Genomic DNA, 24,527 nt, shown 5'->3' with positions numbered 1-24,527 from the left:
TTCAACCACATGCCACACAACTTCTCATCAATTCTCTTCTGTTAAGGTCCCCTCAATCACAGTAATGGAGACATGATACATACATTAAGAAACCTTCAAATATCTACTATAGGAATAGAGTATTGGTAGACTGAATGCTCTGCAGTATATTGTAATTAAAATCTCTTTTATGAGTAGAAAATAAAAGCAAACCAAACAAAAATATTCAGTCACTCTACAGCATGAATCCAATAGTGAAGACAGTGTCAGTAAAAATGCAGGACCCTTAACAGTTTAGCAACATGTGATTGCCTAAAGACTATGGGGAATTTCCTCTTTCCTGTATCAATAACTTCAGATGCTTCCCTCTATAATTTTCATAGAACAAAAAGATAGAATGAAATGAGCTTTCAAGCCTAAGCTTTAAGATGTAAGAAGCATGCTTTTCAATAGATGCTATAATTCAAATTCCTAAATATGTAGTTAAAGTTATGACAAAAAGCATCAGAATAAGCACTGGGCTCTTATAATTTTTTTAGCATGCGACACAAATGTTCTCATCTGACAAATGTAACACTGGAACAAAATTACCTACAGATGATTCCTGCAACTCATAATTTCTGAAAGGACAGTTGTTAAGTGTTAGCCCATATCTGAGGGTATCCTCAAATTCATCCTTTTAACAAATCTTAACTGAGCATCTTCTAAGAACAAAAGCCGTATTGTAAATGCTCTAGCAGAGAAACTTGACCTTTAAACAGCACTGAATTAACAAGTGAAGTTAAGACATAAGGGAAAATAAGTTCAAAAAAAGTCTTTGATATTTGTTGAATGATATAAAGTGGAAGGTGACAAGGACCATAAGAAAGTTATTTAAGTTACGGTATTTCATAAAGGTGAAAGGAGGACATTCTAGTTGTAAACGTTAGAAAAGACTAAAGGGTAAAGTAACACATAAGGTGAGCTGTGAATAAGTCTCTAATCCTTTCTGAATATGTGTGCGTTTACATATGATACATGTATCATTCAGCATGGACATGAATAAATATTAAAACAGCTCAATGTCAATGGACTGGTGCAGAACAGAGACAATGCCAAAATTCAGTAATTAGCATTTGGCAATAGGTTTCCCTCCAAACTGCTCTCACAAAGTGTGTAATAAACAACTTCAGGTTGCTTCATTACACACTAACCTAGGTAATTGAGAACCAACTTTATAATTTTAAATGTTTAAAAGAATTCAAAAAATACATGACCTATGGATGACTCAAATTTAACTCAAAGAAGTTAATCGTAACATTTTCAGAAACTCTCAAAACCACATATGTGTGTATCTTTAGAGATATTTTGCTATTTCCATTTGTCACTAAGAGTTTTCATACTTTTAAAATCCATGTCACTTCACCATTTCTAGCTCCCAAATTATTATTCACTGAAATAACATTTTAGTTTTAGTTTTAAAAGATCAATTACTTTGATAACTCATAATCATTAGAATTTATTGAAGATATGTAGGTAATTGTAATAATGTAAGATATAATTTTTAACTTGCAGATTTCAACTACAGATTAATTTTAAGTAATTTTGCAACTTTATTTGGAGCATTTGTCTCCACATATTTTAAGCTCTTCTTTTTCTCCTTATTATATAAAAGTAATTCATCACAGAAAATAAAATCATGTGCCTAGTTAATACATAATTTTCCAGATACATCTAAATTCAAATAAAAACATGACCACTATATTACTGACATAGTATTGATACCTAAATCAGTAAATGGACTGTATAGGCATACTGAAATTGCTGGTAAAACTCTTCAACTATACTGTATGCTCTTGAGATAAAAATGCTATCTCTTTAAATTTCTTTCCAACACAACAGCTATATGATAGGCAGACAATAGAAACCAGTCAAATTGATAAATGGATATTTTAAATTATTTAACAAAGTATAATATTATTTTACTTGTCTAATTCCAAATATACTGAGAGTAAATATTAGAGTGGTTTTTTTGTGTGATTAATTCTCCTTAAGTAACCTTGAATAAATGGATTTCTTCATTTATGGTACCAGCTATTGGAAATGGTCTTAAAATGTAATGGATTTAGTAACACATGTTGAACTCTTCCTGTGACACATAGAGAGGAAGTCACTGATAGACGCAGAAAGTCCTCTGGCTCAGATGTCAGAAAATGCTTGAAGTAGAACATCTACAGTTATTCCACACCTTTTTTCAACTTCATTCCCTCTAAATTCTAGCTGTTTATTTTGTTTTTTAAATAACTCCTTCATGAGAGAAATAAATATTTTAAGATCAAAAGGGGTCTTCCCAGGAGGCACTAGTGGTGAAGAAATGGCCTGCCATTGCAGGAGACAAGAGATGCAGGTTCAGTCCCTGGGTTGGGAAGATTCCCCTGGAGGAGGGCATGGCAATCCATTCCAGTATTCTTGCCTGGAGAATCCCATGGACAGAGTAGCCTGACAATCTACAGTCCAAAGGGTGGCAAAGAGTCAGACACAAACTGAAGGGACTTAGCACAAACAGACGATCAGAAAAGGGTGGTTCTTGCTATTAGTCTATAAAATAATGTTCAATACTTAAAAGATAATGAGAAAATTGATAATAAGAATACAAAACTATGACTTCTATAGCATCATAATATCAGACTTGCAAGTAATTAGAACTAGACAAGTTCAGTTATTTTTTCCTGATGAATTATTCCAACCCCAGACTGAACACAGGGCACCCACTATAGTTCTAGCTCCAGAATACTCTCAAAGAAATCCATTCTACCATGAGATACTCTAAATGTCACAAATGTCTTCCCTGTAGTGAACAAAATAATGCCTCTCTGTCTCTTCATCCTTTGAGCCTCTATTTTATTTTCTGCTTTCTTGTCTCAACTGTTCCCCCATGTCTAGAGCAAAATACTTTAAGAATTTGAAGACAATTATTATGACTATTCAGAGACTTTGCATTTTTCAGGTTAAACATTCCTTCCTTCATTCATATGACATAGCATCTATCACTTTATTCAAGATGGTAGCCATCCTCAGATATATAGTTGGCATTCAATAATCTCAAATAGAGAAATGAAAACAAACACTCCAGATTTGCTTCTACCAGAGCAAAATACAAGAGTATTTAATTGAAATCACATGAAATTGCAAACACTCAATTTTTGAGCTACAATAATGACAGTTTCACATAGTTCAACATAATAGCATTATCTTCCTTAATGTAAGTATTGCATATTCCTCAATAAATTCTCCAATTCCATTAGCTTTTCTAACAACTATGTAACACCACAACATTATATTGGGTTTGAAGCCAAATAAATCCACTGGCAATTTTCCCATTGACAGCTGGTCTTCTGCAAAAAACTTTACAGAATATTATAATGTAGGAGTTTACTTACCAGCCAGTTACCAGTTTTTTATTCTTAAAAAGGTATTTTTACCTCTTAGAGAACCACTGTAGCCTTAATCATATAGTATCTTCCTATATGTTAGTCATATAGTAAGTGGAAGATAAGTAAATTCAATTTGATTATACAGTGGAAGTGACAAATAGATTCAAGGGACTAGATCTGACAGAGTATCTGAAGAACTACGGAGAGAGGCTCGTAACATTGTACAGGAGGTGATGATCAAAACAATCCCCAAAGAGAAGAAATGCAAAAGACAAAATGGATGTCAGAGGAGCCCTTACATAGCTAAGAAATGAAGACAAGCGAAAGGCAAAGGAGAAAAGGAAAGATATATCCATCTGAATGTAGAATTCCAAAGAATAGCAAGGAGAGATAAGAAAGGCTTCCTAAGTGATCAATGCAAACAAATAAAGAAAAACAACAGAATGGGAAAGACTAGAGATCACTTCAAGAAAATTAGAGATACCAAAGAAAAATTTCATGCAAAGACAAGCACAATAAAGGATAGAAATGGTATGGATTTAATGGACCTAACAGAAGCAGAAAGTGAAGAGGAACTAAAAAGCCTCTTGATGAAAGTGAAAGAGGAGAGTGAAAAAGTTGGCTGAAAGCTCAACATTCAGAAAACTAAGATCATGGTATCTGGTCTCATCACTTCATAGCAAATAGATGGGTAAACAGGGTCAGACTTTATTTTTCTGGGCTCCAAAATCGCTGCAGATGGTGATTGCAGCCATGAAATTAAAAGACGCTTACTCCTTGGAAGGAAAGTTATGACCAACCTAGATAGTATATCGAAAAGCAGAGATATTACTTTGCCAACAAAGGTCCGTCTAGTCAAGGCTATGGGTTTTCCAGTGGTCATGTATGGATGTGAGAGTTGGACTGTGATGAAGGCTGAGCGCCAAAGAATTGATGCTTTTGAACTGTGGTGTTGGAGAAGACTCTTGAGAGTCCCTGCAAGATGATCCAACCAGTCCATTCTAAAGGAGATCAGTCCTGGTGTTCATTGGAAGGACTGATGCTTAAGCTGAAACTCCAATATTTTGGCCACCTCATACGAAGAGTTGACTCATTGGAAAAACCTTGATGTTGGGAGGGTTTGGGCGCAGGAGGAGAAGGGGATGACAGAGGATGAGATGGCTGGATGGCATCACCAATTCAATGGACACGAGTTTGAGTAAACTCCGGGAGTTGGTGATGGACAGGGAGGCCTGGCGTGCTGTGATTCATGGGGTTGCAAAGATTCGGACACGACTGAATGACTAAAATGAACTGAACAGAAGCAGAAGATATTAAGAAGAGGTGGCAAGAATACACAAAAGAACTGTACAAAAAAGATCTTAATGACCCAGATTACCACAGTGGTGTGATCACTCATCTAGATCCAGAAAACTTGAAGTGTGAAATCAAGTGGGCTTTTGAAAGCATCGCTATGAACGAAGCTAGTGGAGGTGATGGAATTCCAGCTGAGCTATTTCAAATCCTAAAAGATAATGCTGTGGAAGTGCTGCACTCAATATGCCAGCAAATTTGGAGAACGCAGCAGTGGACAAAGACTGGAAAAGGGTAGTCTTCACTGCAATCCAAAAGAAAGACCATGCCAAAGAATGTTCAAAGTACCACACAATTGCATTCATCTGACACACTAGCAAAGTAATGCTCAAAATTCTGCAAGCTAGGCTTCAACAGTATGGGAACTGAGAAATTCCAGATGTTCAAGCTGGATTTAGAAAAGGCAGAGGAACCAGACACCAAATTGCCAACATCTGTTGCATCACATTAAAAAGAAGAGAATTCCAGAAAAAAACACCTACTTCTACTTTATTTGGTATGCCAAAGCCTTTGACTGTATACTGTCACCCTGCTTATTTAACTTATATGCAGAGTACATTATGTGAAATGCTGGGCTGGATGAAGCACAAGCAGGAATAAAGATTGCTGGGAGAAAAATCAATAACCTCAGATATGCAGATGACACTACCCTAATGGCAGAAAGTGAAGAGGAACTAAAGAGCCTCTTGAAAGTGAAAGAGGTGAATGAAAAAGCTGGCTTAAAACTCAACATTCAGAAAACAAATATCATGGCAGCTGGTTCCATCAATTCAGTTCAGTTGCTCAGTCATGTCCAACTCTTTGCAACCCCATGGACTGCAGCACATCAGGCTTCCCTGTCCATCAGCAGCTCTTGGAGCTTACTCAAATTCATGTCCATTGAGTGGGTGACACCATCTAATCATCTCATCCTCTGTCATCCCTTTCTCCTCCCGCCTTCAATCTTTCCAAGCATCAGGGTCTTTTCCAATGAGTCAGTTCTTCACATCAGGTGGCCAGAGTATTGGAGTTTCAGCTTCAACATCAGTCCTTCCAATGAATACCCAGAACTGATCTCCTTTAGGATGGACTGGTTGGATCTCCTTGCAGTCCAAGGGACTCTCAAGAGTCTTCTCCAACACCACAGTTCAAAAGCATCAATTCTTCAGAGCTCAACTTTCTTTATAGTCCAACTCTCACATCCAAACATGACTACTGGAAAAATCACTTTATGGCAAATAGATGGGGGAAAAATGGAAACAGTGACAGACTTTATTGTCTTGGGCACCAAAATGACTGCAGATGGTGACTGCAGCCATGAAATTAAAAAACACTTGCTCCTTGGAAGAAAAGCTATCAGCAACCCTACTGCTTATTAAAAAGCAGAGACATTACTTTGCCAACAAAGGTCCATCTAGTCAAAGTTATGTTTCTTTACAGGAATTGTGTATGGATGTCAGAGTTGAACCATAAAGAAAGTTGAGTGCTGAAGCATTGATTCTTTTGAACTGCCATGTTAGAGAAGACTCTTGAGAGTCCCTTGGACTACAAGGAGATCCAACCAGTCAATCCTAGAGGAAATCAGTCCTGAATATTTATTGGAATGACTGATGCTGAATCTCCAGTACTTTGGCCACCTGATGCAAAGAACTGACTCATTAGAAAAGACCCTGATGCTGGGAAAGATTTAAAGCAGGAGAAGGGGACGACAGAGGGTGAGACATTTTGATGGCATCACTGACTTGATGAACGTGAGTTTTAACAAGCTCCAGGATTTGCTGATGGACAGGGAAACCTGTAGTGCTGCAGTCCATGGGGTCACACATAGTCAGTTAACCAAAAAAGGATGCACATAGCTCTCTCAGAGGAAAGCCCTATAGCAAACATGTTGGGTGACAAAAGAGGAATGTGCTGCTGGGGAAAAGATGACATCTGCTACATAAGGCCTAAAATATGATCCAGTTAAAGTATTACATTGAATATGTCAGCAAATTTGGAAAACTCAGTGGTGGCCACAGGACTGGAAAAGGTCAGTTTTCATCCCAGTCTAAAGAAGGGCAATGCCAAAGAATGTTCAAACTACTGTGCAATTGTGCTCATGTCACCTGCTGACAAAGTAATGCTCAAAACCCTTCAAGCTAAGCTTCAGCAGCACACTAACCAAGAATTTCCAGATGTACAAGCTGGGTTTAGAAAAGGCAGAGGAAGCAGAGATCAAACTGCTAGCATCTGGTGCATTATTGAGAAAGCTAAGCAGTTCCAGAGAAACATCTACTTCTGTTCATTGACTACATTAAAACCTTTGATTGTGTGGATCACAACAAACTGAAAATCTCTTAAAGAGATAGGACCTTTAAGATGGTACACCTCCTTACCTGTCTCCTGAGCAAACTGTTTGCAGTCAAGAAGCAAGAGTTAAGCCAGACATTGAACAATGGACTGGTTCAAAATTGGGAAAGGAATACAACAAAAAGGCTGTATGTTGTCACCCTCTTAATTAACTTATATGCAGAGTACATCATGCAAAATACTGGGCTGGATGAATCCCAAGGCAGAATCAAGATTTCTGGGAGAAATATCAACAACCTCAGATATGCAGATGATATCACACTAATGGAAGAAATTGAAGAGGAACTAAAAGCCTCTTGATGAGGTGCAAGAAGAGTGAGGAAAAAAAGCTGGCTTAAATCTCAACATTACAAAACCTAAGATCATGGCCTCCAGTCCCATCACTTCACAGGAAATAGAATTGGAAAATGTGGAAACAGTGACAGATTTTATTTTCTTGGGCTCCAAAATCAATGCAGATGGTGACTGCAGCCACAAAATTAAAAGACACTTGCTCCTTGGAAGAAAAGCTATGACAAACCCAGACAGTGTATTAGAAAGCAGAGACATTACTTTGGTGACAAAGATCCATATAGTCAAAGCTATGGTTTTTCCAGTAGTCATGCATGGATGTCAGAGCTAGACCATAAAAAAGACAGAATGCCAATGAACTGACACTTTCAAAGTGTGGTACTAGAGAAGACTCTTGAGAGTCTCTTAGACAGCAAGGAGATCAAACCAGTCAGTCTTAAAGGAAATCAACCCTGAATATTCATTGGAAGAACTGATGCTGAAGCTGAAGCTCCAACACTCTGGCCACTTGGTGCAAACAGCCAACTCATTAGAAAAGTCCATGACGCTCAGAAAGATTGAGGGCAGGAGGAAAAGGGTGCCACAGAGGTTGAGATGGTTGGATAGCATCACCGACTCAATGGACATGAGTCTGAGCAGACTCCAGAAGACAGTGAAGGACAGGGGAGCCTGGAGTGCTGCACTTGTGACATGGGGTCACGAAGAGTTGGACACGACTTAGCGACTGAACAAAAACAATAACAGCAACATAAGGCCTCTTCTCTAAGGTCAGGAAACATAGCAGAACTTTCAGTTCCGTTCAGTTCAGTTCAGTTTAGTTGCTCAGTCGTGTCCGACTCTTTGCGAGCCCATGAATCACAACACGCCAGGTTACATGAAAATACAAATAGCACCTTAGGAAATCTGAGGAAATAGAGGAATATGTATGAGATGAAGGAACAAAAGTAAAGAAAAACTCCATAAGAATTAAGTGAGATAGAGATAGGCAATCTACTCAAGAAAGTGTTCAGGTAGTAATGGTAAAGATGGTCACAGAATTCAGAAGAATAGTGAGAAATTAGAACCTTTAAAGAAAGAGTTCATAATACTTAGTAAAATAGACTATAAAATAATTACTGCTACAAAAGACAGAGAGAGACACTACATAATGATGAAGCAATAGATCCAAGAGGATGTAACAACTGTAAGTATATATATTAACAGACCATATATATATATATGAACTTATTATTGCTAAACTGCAAATAAGTATATATGCTGAACCTATTAACAAATTACATAAGGCAAATGTTAACAGACATAGAAGAGGAAGTTGACAGCAGTAACACAATAGTAAGGAACTTTAAACTCCGTTTATATTTATGGACAGATCATCCATATGTAAAATCAATAAGGAAACACTTGCCTTAAATGACACATTAGACCAGATGAATCATATATATATATATATATGTATATATATATATATATATATATCATATTCCACCTGAAAGCAACAGAATATACATCCTTTTTAAGTGCACATAGAGCATTCTCTCAGACACATCACACAGTAGGCCACAAAGCAAACCTTATTAAATTTAAGAAAATTAAAATAATATCAAACATCTCTCAAACCACAATCAGCTACAAGAAAACTGCCAAAAAAACACAAAATACATGGTTGCTAAACAATATGCTACTAAACAACCAACAGATCCCTGAAGTAGTCAAAGAGGAAATAAAAAAAGATACCTGGAGACAAATGAACACAAAATACAATGATCCAAAACCTATGGAACACAGTAAAAGCAGTTCTAAGAGAGAAGTCTACAGCAATACAAGCTTACATCAGGATTTAAGAATAAGTTCAAATAAACAATTCAAACTTACACCTAAAGAACTTGGAGAAAGAACAAATAAAACTCAAAATTATTAGGAGAGAAAGCATAGATCAGAGCAGAAATAAATGACATAGAGTATAAAAAACCATTAAAAAAATCAGTTAAACTAAAAGTTGGATCTTTGAGAAAACAAACAAAATTGATAAACCTTCAGCCTGAAAGGTTCTTTTCTAAAAAGAAAAGAAAAGGGGGGAGAGGAATAAAATCTCTACAATCAGATACAATAAAGGAGAAGTTACAACCAATACCAGAGAAATGTTACTAAAAAATATCACAAGAAGACTACTACAAACAGCTAAATGCCAATAAAATAAAAACTTGGAAAAAACAGACAAATATATAAAAACATATAATCTCCCAAGACTGAACCAAGAAGAAATAGAAAATATGAGCAGAACAATTACCAGTACTGAAATTTAATCAGTAATTAAAACACTCCCAATGAGCAGAAGTCCACGGAAAGATGACATCAGAGGTGTATTCTACCAAACATTTACAGAAGAGTTAGCACCTATTCTTCTAAAAATATATCCAAAAATTGCAAAGAAATGAATATTTCTAAAGTCATTCTATGAACCTAGCATCACCTTTATACTAATATTAGGCGAAAAAAAAAAAAGGAAAGAAAGAAAATACAGGTCAATATCAGTGATAAACAGATTCAAAAATCTTCACCAGAATACTAGCAAACTGACTCCAATGATAAATTAAAGGACAATACATTACTACCACCAATGAGATTTATGACAAGAATGCAAGGATTTTTCATTATCCACAAATCAATCATTGTGATACATCACATTAATAAACTGAAGATTAAAAACCACATGATCATCTCAATAAACACAGAAAAAAGCTTTAAACAAAATTTGATATCCATTAATTATAAGAACTCTAGAGAAAGTGAGCGTAGAGGAAATATACCATACCATAATAAAGGCCATATGTGTAAAACCAACAGCTAATATCATACTCAACAGTATGAAAGAATTACCTTTAAGGTCAGGGACAAGAAAATGGTGCCCACTCTCACCAGTTTTGATCAACACAGTATTGGAAATCTTAACCACAGCAAGTAAACAGGAAAAAAATAATAAAAGAAATCTTAATTGGTAAGAAATAAGTAAGATTGTCACTGTTTCTAGTTGAAATGATACTATCCACAGAAAAGTATAAGATGCTGATGAAAGAAACTGAAGATGAAACGTGGAAAAATACACCATGTTCTTGAACTGGAAGACATGATATAGATATATATAGATCTCTCTCTCTCTCTATATATATATATATATATATGTATATACACACACACACACATAAGTATAATGGCATATTAGCCATATAAAAATGATAAAATTTTACATTTGCAACAACATGAATGGACTTGGAGAATATTTTGTTAAGTGAAACAAGCTACTTTATATGTGGAATATAAAAAAATACAACAAACTAGTGAATATAACAAAAAGATTCACAGAGAAAAAAGAAACTAGCAATGACCAATGGGGAGAGAGAGAGTGGGAGGGGCATATGGGGTAGAGAACCAAGACTAAGGTGAAAAGGTCCTTACGAAGGACTAAGGTAAAAACTGTTATGCGTGAAATAAGCTATAAAGATATTCTACATAAGAAGAGAATTTAGTCAATACTTCCAGTAGTCATGTATGGATGTGAGAGTTGGACTGTGAAGAAGGCTGAGTGCTGAAGAATTGATGTATTTGAACTGTGGTGTTGGAGAAGACTCTTGAGAGTCCCTTGGACTGCAAGGAGATCCAACCAGTCCATTCTGAAGGAGATCAGCCCTGGGATTTCTTTGGAAGGAATGATGCTGAAGCTGAAACTCCAATACTTTGGCCACCTCATACAAAGAGTTGACTCATTGGAAAAGACTGTGATGCTGGGAGGGACTGGGGGCAGGAGGAGATGGAGACGACAGAGGATGAGATGGCAGGATGGCATCACTGACTCGATAGATGAGTGAACTCTAGGGTTGGTGATGGACAGGGAGGCCTGGCATGCTGTGATTCATGGGGTTGCAAAGAGTCGGACACGACTGGGGGACTGAACTGAACTGAACTTATAATAACTATAAATGGAGTACAACCTTTAAAATCGGCAAATCAGTGTATTGCACATGTGTAACTTATACAATATTACACATCAACTATACTGAAATAAATAACAATAAAATAATTAACCATGAAAAAGTATAATTCTGCCTCCTTGCTTTTCTCCATTATTTGTATTTCAAATACAAATTTCAAACTCCAGTATTTGTACCTCAGTTCAGTTCAGTCATGTCCGACTCCTTCCGACCCCATGGACAGCTAGGCCTCACTGTCCATCACCAACTCCTGGAGTTCACGCAAACCCATGTCCATTGAGTCGGTGATGCCATCCAACCATCTCATCCTCTGTCATCCCCTTCTCCTCCTGCCCTCAATCTTTCCCAGCATCAGGGTCAGCCCAAATGACTCAGCTCCTCGCATTGGGTGGCCAAAGTATTGGAGTTTCAGCATCAATATCCTTCCTACCAATGAACACCCAGGATTGATCTCCTTTAGGATGGATTGGTTGGATCTCCTTGCAGTCCAAGGGACTCTCAAGAGTCTTCTCCAACATCACAGTTCAAAAGTATCAATTCATTTGTGCACAGTTTTCTTTATAGTCCGACTCTCACATCCATACATGACTACTGGAAAAACCATAGCCTTGACTAGACGGACCTTTGTTGACAAAGTAATGTCACTGCTTTTCAATATGCTATCTAGGTTGGTCATAACTATTCTTCCAAGGAGCAAGCATCTTTTAATTTCATGGCTGCAATCACCATCTGCAGTGATTTTGGAGCCCCCCAAAATAAAGTCTGACACTGTTTCCACTGTTTCCCCATCTATTTTCCATGAAATGATGGGACCGGATGCCATGACCTTAGTTTTCTGTGTTGAGCTTTAAGCCAACTTTTTCACTCTCCTCTTTCACTTTCATCAAGAGGCTCTTTAGTTCTTCTTCACTTTCTGCCATAAGGGTGGTGTCATCTGCATATCTGAGGTTATTGATATTTCTCCTGGCAATCTTGATTCCAGGTTGTGCTTCTTTCAGCCCAGCGTTTCTCATGATGTACTCTGCATATAAGTTAAATAAGTAGGGTGACAATACACAGCCTTGACGTACTCCTTTTCCTATCTGGAACCAGTCTGTTGTTCCATGTCCAGTTCTAACTGTTGCTTCCTGACCTGCATACATGTTTCTCAGGAGGCAGGTCTGGTGGTCTGATATTCCCATCTCTTTCAGAATTTTCCACAGTTTATTGTGATCCACACAGTCAAAGGCTCTGGCATAGTCAATAAAACAGAAGTAGATGTTTTTCTGGAACTTTCTTGCTTTTTTGATGATCCACTGGATGTTGGCAATTTGATCACTGGTTCCTCTGCCTTTTCTAAAACCAACTTGAATATCTGGAAGTTCACAGTTCACATATTGCTGAAGCCTAGCTTGGAGAATTTTGAGCATTACTTTACTAGTGTGTGAGATGAGTGCAATTGTGTGGTAGTTTGAGCATTCTTTGGCATTGCCTTTCTTTGGGATTGGAATGAAAACTGACCTTTTCCAGTCCTGTGACCACAACTGAGTTTTCCAAATTAGCTGGCATAATGAGTGCAGCACATTCACAGCATCATCTTTTAGGGTTTGAAATAGCTCAACTGGAATTGCATCACCTCACTAGCTTTGTTTGTAGTGATGCTTCCTAAGGCCCACTTGACTTGACATTCCAGGATGTCTGGCTCTAGGTGAGGGATCACACCATTGTGATTATCTGTATAGTGAAGATCTTTTTGTACAGTTCTGTGTATTCTTGCCACCTCTTCTTAATATCTTCTGCTTCTGTTCAGTTCAGTTCAGTCACTCAGTCATGTCCGACTATTTGCGACCCCATGAATCACAGCACAGCAGGCCTCCCTGTCCATCACCATCTCCCAGAGTTCACTCAGACTCACGTCCATCGAGTCCGTGATGCCATCCAGCCATCTCATTATCTGTTGTCCCCTTCTCCTCCTGCCCTCAATCCCTCCCAACATCACAGTCTGTTCCGATGAGTCAACTCTTCGCATGAGGTGGCCAAATTACTGGATTTTCAGCTTCAGCATCATTCCCTCCAAAGAAATCCCAGGGCTGATCTCTTTCAGAATGGACTGGTTGGATCTCCTTGCAGTCCAAGGGACTCTCAAGAGTCTTCTCCAACACCACAGTTCAAAAGCATCAATTCTTCCATGATCAACTTTATTCACAGTCCAACTCTCACATCCATACATGACCACAGGAAAAACGATAGCCTTGTCTAGACGGACCTTTGTTGGCAAAGTAATGTCTCTGCTTTTAAATATGCTATCTAGGTTGGTCATAACTTTTCTTCCAAGGAATAAGCATCTTTTAATTTCATGGCTGCAGTCACCATCTACAGTGATTTTGGAGCCCAAAAACATAAAGTCCGACACAATTTCCACTGTTTCCCCATCTACTTCCCATGAAGTGATGGGACCAGATGCCATGATCTTTGTTGTCAGAATGTTGAGCTTTCAGCCAACTTTTTCACTCTCCTCTTTCACTTTCATCAAGAGGCTTTTTAGTTCCTCTTCACTTTCTGCCATAAGGGTGGTGTCATCTGCATATCTGAGGTTATTGATATTTCTCCCAGCAATCTTGATTCCAGCCTGTGCTTCTTCCAGCCCAGTGTTTCTCATGATGTACTCTGCATTTAAGTTAAATAAGCAGGGTGACAATATACAGCCTTGACGTACTCCTTTTCCTAACTGGAACCAGTCTGTTTTTCCATGTCCAGTTCTAACTGTTGCTTCTTGACCTGCATATAGGTTTCTTAAGAGGCAGGTCAGGTGGTCTGGGGTTCCCATCTCTTAAAGAATTTTCCACAGTTTCTTGTGATCCACACAGTCAAAGGCTTTGGCATAGTCAAGAAAGCAGAAATAGATGTTTTTCTGGAACTCTCTTGCTTTTTCCATGATCCAGCGGATGTTGGCAATTTGATCTCTGGTTCCTCTGCCTTTTCTAAAACCAGCTTGTTCATCAGGAAGTTCACGGTTCATGTATTGCTGAAGTCTGGCTTGGAGAATTTTGAGCATTACTTTACTAGCATGTGAGATGAGTGCAATTGTGCGGTAGTTTGAGCATTCTTTGGCATTGCCTTTCCTTGGGATTGGAATGAAAACTGACCTTTTCCAGTCCTGTGGCCACTGCTGAGTTGTCCAAATTTGCTGGCATATTGAGTGCAGCACTTTCACAGCATCATCTTTCAGGATTTGAAATAGGTCAACTGGAATTCCATCACCTCCACTGCTTCTGTTAGGTCCCTACCATTTCTGTCCTTTATTGAGCCCATCTTTGCATGAAATGTTTCCTAATTTTTATTTAGGTTGGTGCAGATGTAATTATGCTTTCAGGCTGTGAATTTTAAATCATTATAACTAGGCTCAAAAACACCTTATTAATCAAAATAGGAACCACTACAATCAACATGTTTTTGCCAATCAGAAATAAGTTTTCTTATTTTTGTAGCATAAAAATCCATGTTTTTGGATTTGACAAATTCTTGGAAAGAATTTTCTATATCCTGCTGGTTGTGAAAGTGTTTTCCCTGCAAAATGTTATAGAGGTGCTTCAAGAAGTGGTTGGTAAGGTGTTAGGAGAATATGGTGGATGAGGTAAAACTTCATATCCTAATTTGCTCAACTTTTGAAGCTTTGGTTGTGCAACATGCCATCAGGTTTGCCATGGAGAAGAATTTGATATTTTCTGTTGACCAGAGCCAGTTGCAAGCATTATAGTTTTTAATGCATTTCATCAATTTGCTGAGCATATTCTTAGATGTAATGATTTCACTGGGATTCAGAAAGCTGTAGTGGATGAGACCAGCAGCAGACCATGAGATTTTTTTGGTATAAGTTTGGTTTTGGAAAGTGCTATAGAGCTTCTTCTCTGTCCAACCACTGAGCTGGTCATTGCCAGTCATCATAAAAATATCCACTTTTTGTCACAGATCACAATCCAGTTAAGAAATGCCTCATTATTATTGTGTAGAATAAGACATCACTTCAAAAATGCTTGTTTTGATTTCTGGTCAGCTCATGAGGCATGATAAATGTATCAAGCTTTTTCACCTTTCCAATTTGCTTCAAATGCCAAATGACCATAGAATGGTTGATATTTCGTTCTTGGGCAACTTCTCATTTAGTTGTAAGAGGATTGCTTTAATGATGGCTCTCAATTGGTTGTTCTCAACTTCCGATGGCCAATGATTACACTTCTCAACTTCAAGACTCTTGCCTCCTCTGCAGAACTTCTTGAACCACCACTGCATTGGACATTTGTTAAAAATTCCCAGGCCAAATACATTGTTCATGTTGTGAGCTGCTTTACAACCCATTTTGTACTCAAATAAGAAAATTGCCCAAATTTGCAATTTGTCTAACATCATGTACATAGTTTAAAATAAATATAAAATAACAAGTAATAATATTACACCAAGCAATAAGTCATAGCAAAAAAAAAAATAAAAGACAAACGTCCATTAAAATGATGTATGACATAACCTTCTATATTTTGAATGTATTCCAATATCAAATAGCCAATCTCAACAATGCAAAACTGGAATTACTTTTGCAACAACCTAATAATAGGAAATTGAGTTTCTACTTTATTTTCAAATAACAAGTTACTACCTGTCAAAGAGCAGATAACTGGTATCAATCACCACACTTAAAATCATTTAAAGCAATATTTTATAAAATCAGCAGTTGACCTCAAAAAGTGAGACTGAGGAAAACACACATCAAGGCTAGATTATTCACAGAAAGGTCATAAGTGAGCTAAACATTGAACACTATTAAAAACAAAACACAAAAATTGCTTTCATCAAATTAAAATGAAATAAAATTAAAAAGAAACTCAATCTTTGAATTGAATGGTTGAAGATGACTTAAAATAACTAAAAACAGGAAAGTATCATCTTGATTACATTGTAACTTATACTATGTCTTACAGCATAAAAATCATATTTTTAAAATTCCAATTCTTACCTCTCTCCATTCTTTATTTCCAACTCCTTGTATATATAAGACACAAACTGCAAAAAGATGAGAAAAAAAATCTAAACATTTTTTATAAATATCAAGGAAACAAACCCAATTTACTTTTCAGCTGTCCAAAAGGTAGGTTAAAATTAGTTCTTAATACCTCACCTTACTCTGGCAGGAAAATTGCTAATAAATCATTGCATGATTAAAATTTTTGTAAATAAGGGAAAAAACTATAACAGGTCTTTAGACCTTAACATGTATAGGTCTTGGCACAAAAATATAATAGTTATTTACTAACATCTTCAATTTCATTATGCTACAAATGTAGATGATTTTTTTTTTAAACTAAGTTTGAACAGTTTTGTCGGAGAAGTCAATGGCACCCCTCTCCAGTACTCTTGCCTGGAAAATCCCATGGACAGAGGAGCCTGGTAGGCTGCAGTCCATGGGATCGCGAAGAGTCGGACACAACTAAGCGACTTCACTTTCACTTTTCACTCTCATGCATTGGAGAAGGAAATGGCAACCCAGTCCAGTGTTCTTGCCTGGGGAATCCTGGGGACAGGGGAGCCTGGTGGGCTGCCATCTATGGGACTGCACAGAGTCAGACATGACTGAAGTGATTTAGCTGCAAACAGTTTTGTGAATTTTCTGCTTGCTCAGCTGGTAAAGAATCTACTTGCAATGCAGGAGACCAGGGTTCAGTTCCTAGGTTAGGAAAATCCCCTATTGAAGGGAATGGCAACCCACTCCAGTTCTCTGGCCTGGAAAATTCCATGGATGGAGGAGCCTGGTGGGCTATAGTCTATGGGGTCTCAAAGAGTTGGATACAACTGAGCAACTAACACACACACAAACAGTTTTGAAGTATTTCAGTATGTTACCAGTCATAGGTCACGCTCTTCCTAGGATACTTATAGTCCTCAGAAGCATCATAGGGAGGACAATCTGCACCAAATCAAATGTTAAATTTAATATCTGCAACTCCTATCCTCAATGTTTGTAAACAAGAAATCTTGTCAACCACAAACGGAAGTCCAAAAAAGGTAGATTAAGAGTCTAGAGTAGAGATTAAGGGATAAAAATATCCCATTCACATACTAATGGGTCCTGGGAAGTTTTAATACCCACAAACTGTAATATAATGCCTTTTCTCCAGTGATAATCTCAATCTCCAGTGACAACTCTTTCATCAACTGAAAACATCCCTCTCCCTTCATTAAACCACATAGTTTCATACATTTGTAGAGATGGAGAGCAACTGGATATCAACTTCTTTTTTTGATTTATACATTATTTCTGTTGTTTTCTAACTAAAATTGGCTTTCATTGTACAATGTATCTCCAATTTTCAATATATACATAGTTAGTAATAAAAAAATTCAGCTCATTCAAGATATTATATAATTTACTTGGTTATACATGACTTTATATACTTCTTTTATTCACAAAAAAAGGAAAATTGTTACTCTGTGACTTGATCACTTAGAATTATGGCCCATTACAGCTGTCTTTCAAATATAATTTCTATCATATGGCTTTATAATGAGGTTTTAATTTCAAAATGAATTGTCCTGCATTGGAGTCATTTGTGTTTTCTTCTTAGTCTCTAAATGCTAAGCAATTCCCTCTCTTTAGCCAGAGTACTGCCCAGGTAGATAAGAATGCAGGGCCTGAGACCATATTCCTCCTTACTTTCTAATCTTTAAGACAATATTTAAGTAAAAATTATAATTTTCATACAACTTTTTACAAAAGCAAGTAAGTAAAATAAGTTGTTGTTGCTCAGTTGCTAAGTTGTGTCCAACTCTTGACCCCATGAGCCACAGCACACCAAGCTTCCCTTTTTTTTCACTATCACCCAGAGTTTGCTCAAACTCATGTCCATTGTGTCAGTGACGCCATTGAACCATCTCATCCTCTGTTGACCCCTTCTCCTCCTGAATAGACTATTTCAAAAAGCAAGTTAAATACTTACTTGGATCAGATTTAGAAAACGTGTCTCTGTCCAGAAGATTTCTGTTGAAGAAAAAAGAAAATACTAGATAAATGCAACACCAAAATATTTATATAAATGTATAAACATATAAATGTAATGACTTAGAAGTTCTAAAATTCAAATTTGTGCTGAATATTCATCCTCCACTAACCGGTAATTATTTATAAAAGCTATATTACATTTTTATATTTAATACTTACAATAAAAATCTCATGTTTATCCTGTCCTATTTTTCTACCAAGAGTACCAACCATAAGCATTTATCAGTACCATGCTTAATATTTGAAATGCTTTTTTTCATATCAACCTGATACACTTTCATATTCCAGGTTTTTAAAAATTACTCTTTCCATGGAATCATGATACACTGAGAAAATACAAAGATAGTCAACAGAACAGCATACACCAAAAAAAAAAAGAAAATCAGACTACATCTTCAAATATTCTCAAAAAGAAAAGAAATTATCAGAAATGTTTATATTTGGAACTGTCAGTTTCAAAGACTACTAGTCAGAAATTAAATTAAAATAATCCACTTGTCCCTTAAGCAGACACTATGACTCCAGCAATGATTGAAAAAACAGTAAATTTTTAAAACATTTCCATTTGAGAATATACTTTGTTATATATTTATAAAGGAAGTGCTCCACTTAAGTGGAAATTTTCTGGTTTTCCCTGTGTCTAGTTTTGCTCATTAAGTGTCCTTAAAAAATGTAATTCAGCTCTTTCTTTCAGAGTTCATAAAAATCAAGGAGAGACAGTACAAATATTGCAGTGACCTTGGAACTCAAAAACTATGTTATACACATATAAATGAAAATAATGTGATCCTAGTACCTTACTTATCTTTAAAAAAAAATACAACTTTTAACAACAAATAGAAAATAATGGATTTCTAACAACGATAAATAAATATTCTTAAGCATAAACTTTATTTGAACATTATTTATTCTAGCCATTAAGATCCATAACATATAGTGATAAGGTCAAAAACAAACAAAAATTTAGATCCTTTATAATATGAGAAAAAAAAATTCCATAAACTCTTCATAACTTAGTCCCTAAACTTTGCAATTTAAATTTCTCATTGCTCTTTGATAAAAAATTTCAGCTATACATTGATCATATGAACAACATAGAATAGACTACTTCTGACTAGAATAATTCCCCAAAGATTAATTTATGCAATGGCTAAGAGGTGCTGGAGTGGCGAGCGGTGGCTGTGCAGCAGTGGAGTGGCAAGCAGCCAAGAGGAGATACCCCACATCCAAGGTCAGGAGAACGGTGGGGAGGAGATACCCCACGTCCAAGGTAAGGAGCAGTGGCTGCCCTTTGCTGGAGCAGCTGTGAAGAGATACCCCAAGTCCAAGGTAAGAGAAACCCCAGTAAGACAGTAGGCGTTGAGAGAGTGCATCAGAGGGCAGACAGACTGAAACCATGATCACAGAAAACTAGCCAATCTGATCACAGGGACCACAGCCTTGTGTAACTCAGTGAAACTAAGCCATGCCATGTAGGGCCACTCAAGATGGCCGGGTCATGGTGGAGAGTTCTGACAAAATGTGGTACACTGGAGAAGGGAATGGAAAGCCACTTCAGTATTCTTGCCTTGAGAGCACCATGAACACTATGAAAAGACAAAAAGAGGACACTGAAAGATAAAACTTCCCAGGTCGGTAGGTGTTCAATATGCTACTAGAGATCAGTGGAGAAATAACTCCAGAAAGAATGAAGGGACGGAGCCAAAGAAGAAAACAACACCCAGTTGTGGATGTGACTGGTGATAGAAGCAAGGGCTGATGCTGTAAAGAGCAATATTGCATAGGAACCTGAGATGTTAGGTCCATGAATCACGGCAAATTGGAAGTGGCCAAACAGGAGATGGCAAGAATGAACAAGAACATTTTAGGAATCAGCAAGCTAAAATGGATGGGAATAGGTGAATTTAACTCAGATGGCGTTATATCTACTACTGTGGGCAAGAATACCCTAGAAGAACTGGAGTAGCCATCTTAGTCAACAAAGAGTTCAAAATGCAGAACTTGGATGCAATCTCAAAAAATCTCTGTTCGTTTCCAAGGCAAACCATTTAATATCATGGTAATCCAAGTCTATTCCCCAACCAGTGAAGGAGCTGAAATTGAATGGTTCTATGAAGACCTACAAGACCTTCTAGAACTAACAACCAAAAAAGATGTCCTTTTCATTATAAGGGGACTGGAATGCTAAAGTAGGAAGTCAAGAAACCTGGAATAACAGGCAATTTTGGCCTTGGAGTACAGAATGAAGCAGGGTAAAGGCTAATAGAGTTTTGCCAAGAAAATGCACAGGCAAACACCCTCTTCCAACAACATAAGAGAAGACTCTACACATGATCATCACCAGATGGGAAACACCGAAATCAGGCTTATAATATTCTTTGCAGCCAAAGATGGAGAAGCTCTATACAGTCAGCATAAATAAGACCAGGAGCTGACTGTGTCTCAGATCATGAACTCCTTATTGCCAAATTCAGACTTAACTTGAAAAAAGTGGGGAAAACCACTAAACCTTTCAGGTATGAACTAAATCAAATCCCTTATGATTACACACTGGAAGTGAGAAATAGATTTAAGGGACTAGATCTGATACACAGAGTGCTTGATGAACTATGGATGGCAGTTCATGATATCGTACAGGAAACAAGGAGCAAGATCATATCCAAGAAAAAGAAAAGCAAAATGGCTGTCTGAGGAAGCCTTACAAATAGCTGTGAAAAGAAGAGAAATGAAAAGCAAAGGAGGAAAGTAAAGATATACCCATTTGGAATCCAAAGAATAGCAAGGACAGATAAGAAAGCCTTATTCAGTGATCAGTGCAAAGAAATAGAGGAAAATAATAGAGTGGGAAAGACTAGCGATCTCTTCAGGAAAACTAGAGATACCAAGGGAACATTTCATGCAAAGATAAGCTCAATAAAGGACAGATATGGTAGGGACCTAAGAGAAGCAGAAGATATTAAGAAGATGTGGCAAGAATACACAGAAGAACTGTACAAAAAAGATCTTCACGACCCAGATAATCACGATGGTGTGATCACTCACCTAGAGCCAGACATTCTGGAATGTGAAGTCAAGTGGGCCTTAGAAAGCATCAGTACGAACAAAGCTAGTGGAGGTGATGGAATTCCAGTTGAGCTATTTCAAATTCTAAAAGATGAAGCTGTGAAAGTGCTGCACTCAATATGCCAACAAATTTGGAAAACTCAGCAGTGGCCACAGGACTGGAAAAGGTCAGTTTTCATGCCAATCCCAAAGAAAGGCTATGCCAAAGAATGCTCAAACTACCACAGAATTGCACTCATCTCACATGCTAGTAAAGTAATGCTCAAAATTCTCCAAGCCAGGCTTCAGCAATACATGAACCATGAACTTCCATGTGTTCAAGCTAATTTTAGAAAAGGCAGAGGAACCAGAAATCAAATTGCCAACATCCACTGCATCATCAAAAAAGCAAGAGGGTTCTGAAAAAACATCTGTTTCTGTTTTATTGACTATGCCAAAGTCTTTGACTGTGTGGATCAAAATAAACTGTGGAAAATTCTGAAAGAGATGGGAATACCAGGTCACCTGACCTGCCTCTTGAGAAACCTGTATGCAGGTCAGGAAGCAACAGTTAGAACTGGACATGGAACAACAGACTGGTTCCAGATAGGAAAAGGAGTATGTCAAGGCTGTATATTGTCACCCTGCTTATTTAACTTAAATGCAGAGTACATCATGAGAAATGCTGGACTGGAGGAACCACAAGCTGGAATCAAGATTGCTGGGTAAAATATTAATAGCCTCAGATACACAGATGACACCACCCTATGGCAGAAAGTGAAGAACTAAAGAGCCTCTTGATGAAAGTGAAAGAGGAGAGTGAAAAAGTTGGCTAAAAGCTCAACATTCAGAAAACTAAGATCATGGTATCTGGTCCCATCACTTCATGGCAAATAGATGGGGAAACAGTGGCTGACTGTATTTTTTGGGTTCCAGTATCACTGCAGATGGTGACTGCAGCCATGAAATGAAAAGATGCATGCTCCTTGGAAGAGAAGCTATGACCAACCTAGACAGCATAATAAAAAGCAGAGACTTCACTTTGCCAACAAATGTTCGTGTAGTCAAAGCTATGGTTTTTCCAGTAGTCATGTATGGATATGAGAGTTGGACTCCAGAGAAAGCTGAGCACCGAAGAATGATGCTTTTGAATTGTGGTCCTGGAGAAGACTCTTGAGAGTTCCTTGGACTACAAGCAGATCCAACCAGTCCATCATAAAAGAGATCAGTCCTGGGTGTTCACTGGAAGGACTGATACTGAAGCTGAAACTCCAATACTTTGGCCACCTGATGCAAAGAGCTGACTCATTGGAAAAGACCCTGATGCTGAGAAAGACCGAAGGTGGGAGGAGAAAGGGATGAGAGAGGATGAGATGGTTGGATGGCATCACTGACTCAATAGACATGAGTTTGGGTAAACTCTGGGAGTTGGTGATGGACAGAGAGGTCTGGTGTTTTGCAGTCCATGGGGTCACAAAGAGTCAGACATGACTGAGCAACTGAATTAATTGAACTGTATGATTTTAAAAGTTTGGAAAAGACAAATATTCTTAAATGATATATACACTGCAAAAGACCAGTGATTATCAAAATGAATCACAAAGTTTGGATTGATGACAGAAATGCAAGATTTTTTCCTCCCTAATATAGATGCCAAACACCCACATTAAGTTAAACAAGAAGTATTATTCCAATGGCTATTTTATTAAAAAAAAAAAAAAAGGAAATAGAAACTAAGTTGAGGTTCAAAGAAGTTGAGTAAATGAATAAGAGCACACAGCCCTGTATGAAATATTCCAAAGAAGTCAACTTTTGGAACCCAATTTCTCTCAACTTTACAAAATGCTACATTGTCTGGAGAAGTCTGAGAGAAACACCTGTTTTCCTACAAGTGTTGGAAATGTGAAAGGAAAGGTTTCATGTTATACCTGTTGGTTGTGTCAAAAGAGTATACATAAAATATTGTTTATCGACTAATGAGAAGAGAAATGCCACCTATGCAATGAACAAAAAGAACTAGGATAGGAAGCTAAACATAACTGTATTTACTCACAGAAAAATATTATTTTTTGTACATAAAACAGTTCTTAAGAAAAAATAACACACACACACACACCACTCCTCATCATCTCTTATATAGGAAGGCTAAATACACTTCCTTCCATGGTGTTGTCATTTTCTTGAGTTAGGATGACTTTAATATAATGCCTACAATTTTATAATGTGAGGTTGAACTGAACATTAAGTTAAAATCTTCAACAGCCCCTTCTATTCTATAAATCTTGATGTAGATAAACCAAGGAAGAGAACAAACTCCTGGAAAGAAATTATGGAAAAATACAGTGTATGAGTTAGAAAGCTTGCCTGAAGAAATAACCTATTCAAAACTTTCATCTGTGAATTGCATGAGTTGTTCCAGTAACCACTCATCTCAAACTGCAATTAAAATGAGTGGACTTAAGAGTATGATTGCAACAGCACAACCAAAGCTGAAGTCCAGTGAATTAAATTCTAACCTGTATGAAGAAGTACTAGGTTAGTGAAAGAGCATATTTTGCATGAAGGCTGAAATAGGAAAAGATAAGCAAGAGTTTAATAACATCTTTCCAGCATCATCCAGGAGAAAAGCTTCTCTGACTTCTCCCTTTATTATTCAACCATCGCTGATACTAGTCTCTTAAAACAGACCAATGCATATAGCGACATTCCCTTGATGCCAATAGCCAGTTACCTCATTGGACAACCTTGCTTACTCTAACAAGCCACTTGCCAATTTTAAGATAGCTTCTCATATAGATATTAGCACAGAACTGTGCGGAGTGGCCAAGAGATGAATATTACAGTTTTCTTGACCATTAGAGTTTTTATTCTTAAGTGGCATACCAAGACTGAACAGCCAATTAGCCTCTAAAAGCGACATCTCAGGCTTCTCTTTCTCTAATAGGAAAATAGTGATCCCATTTAAACTTCAAAGCAATTTTTCAAGTATTTGTCAAGCAAATATTGACTCGATGCCCAAGACCTAAAAAAACACAAAGCACTAATTTGTCACAGTGGAAGTGACAAATAGATTCAAGGGATTAGATCTGATAGACAGAGTGCCTGAAG

General features: G+C 37.3%; 1 protein-coding gene across 2 annotated transcripts in view; it reads right to left on the bottom strand.

Moving 5' to 3' along the window:
* Nucleotides 1-24,527, bottom strand: part of CPNE8 (copine 8) — a 257,610-nt gene that overhangs the window by 195,639 nt on the left and 37,444 nt on the right. For both annotated transcript variants that reach the window (XM_018047942.1, XM_005680172.3), the window contains exons 2-3: nt 18,316-18,356; nt 16,338-16,384 (exon numbers count right to left, since the gene is read on the bottom strand). In XM_018047942.1, the coding sequence (XP_017903431.1) occupies nt 16,338-16,384; nt 18,316-18,356 (88 nt within the window). The remainder of the gene's footprint in view (nt 1-16,337; nt 16,385-18,315; nt 18,357-24,527) is intronic.

Source organism: Capra hircus, chromosome 5 (assembly GCF_001704415.2).
Source record: "Capra hircus breed San Clemente chromosome 5, ASM170441v1, whole genome shotgun sequence".
Classification (NCBI taxonomy): domain Eukaryota; kingdom Metazoa; phylum Chordata; class Mammalia; order Artiodactyla; family Bovidae; genus Capra; species Capra hircus.
The sequence above is the reverse complement of the archived record's forward strand: the minus strand, read 5'-3'. Positions and strand labels throughout refer to the sequence as shown.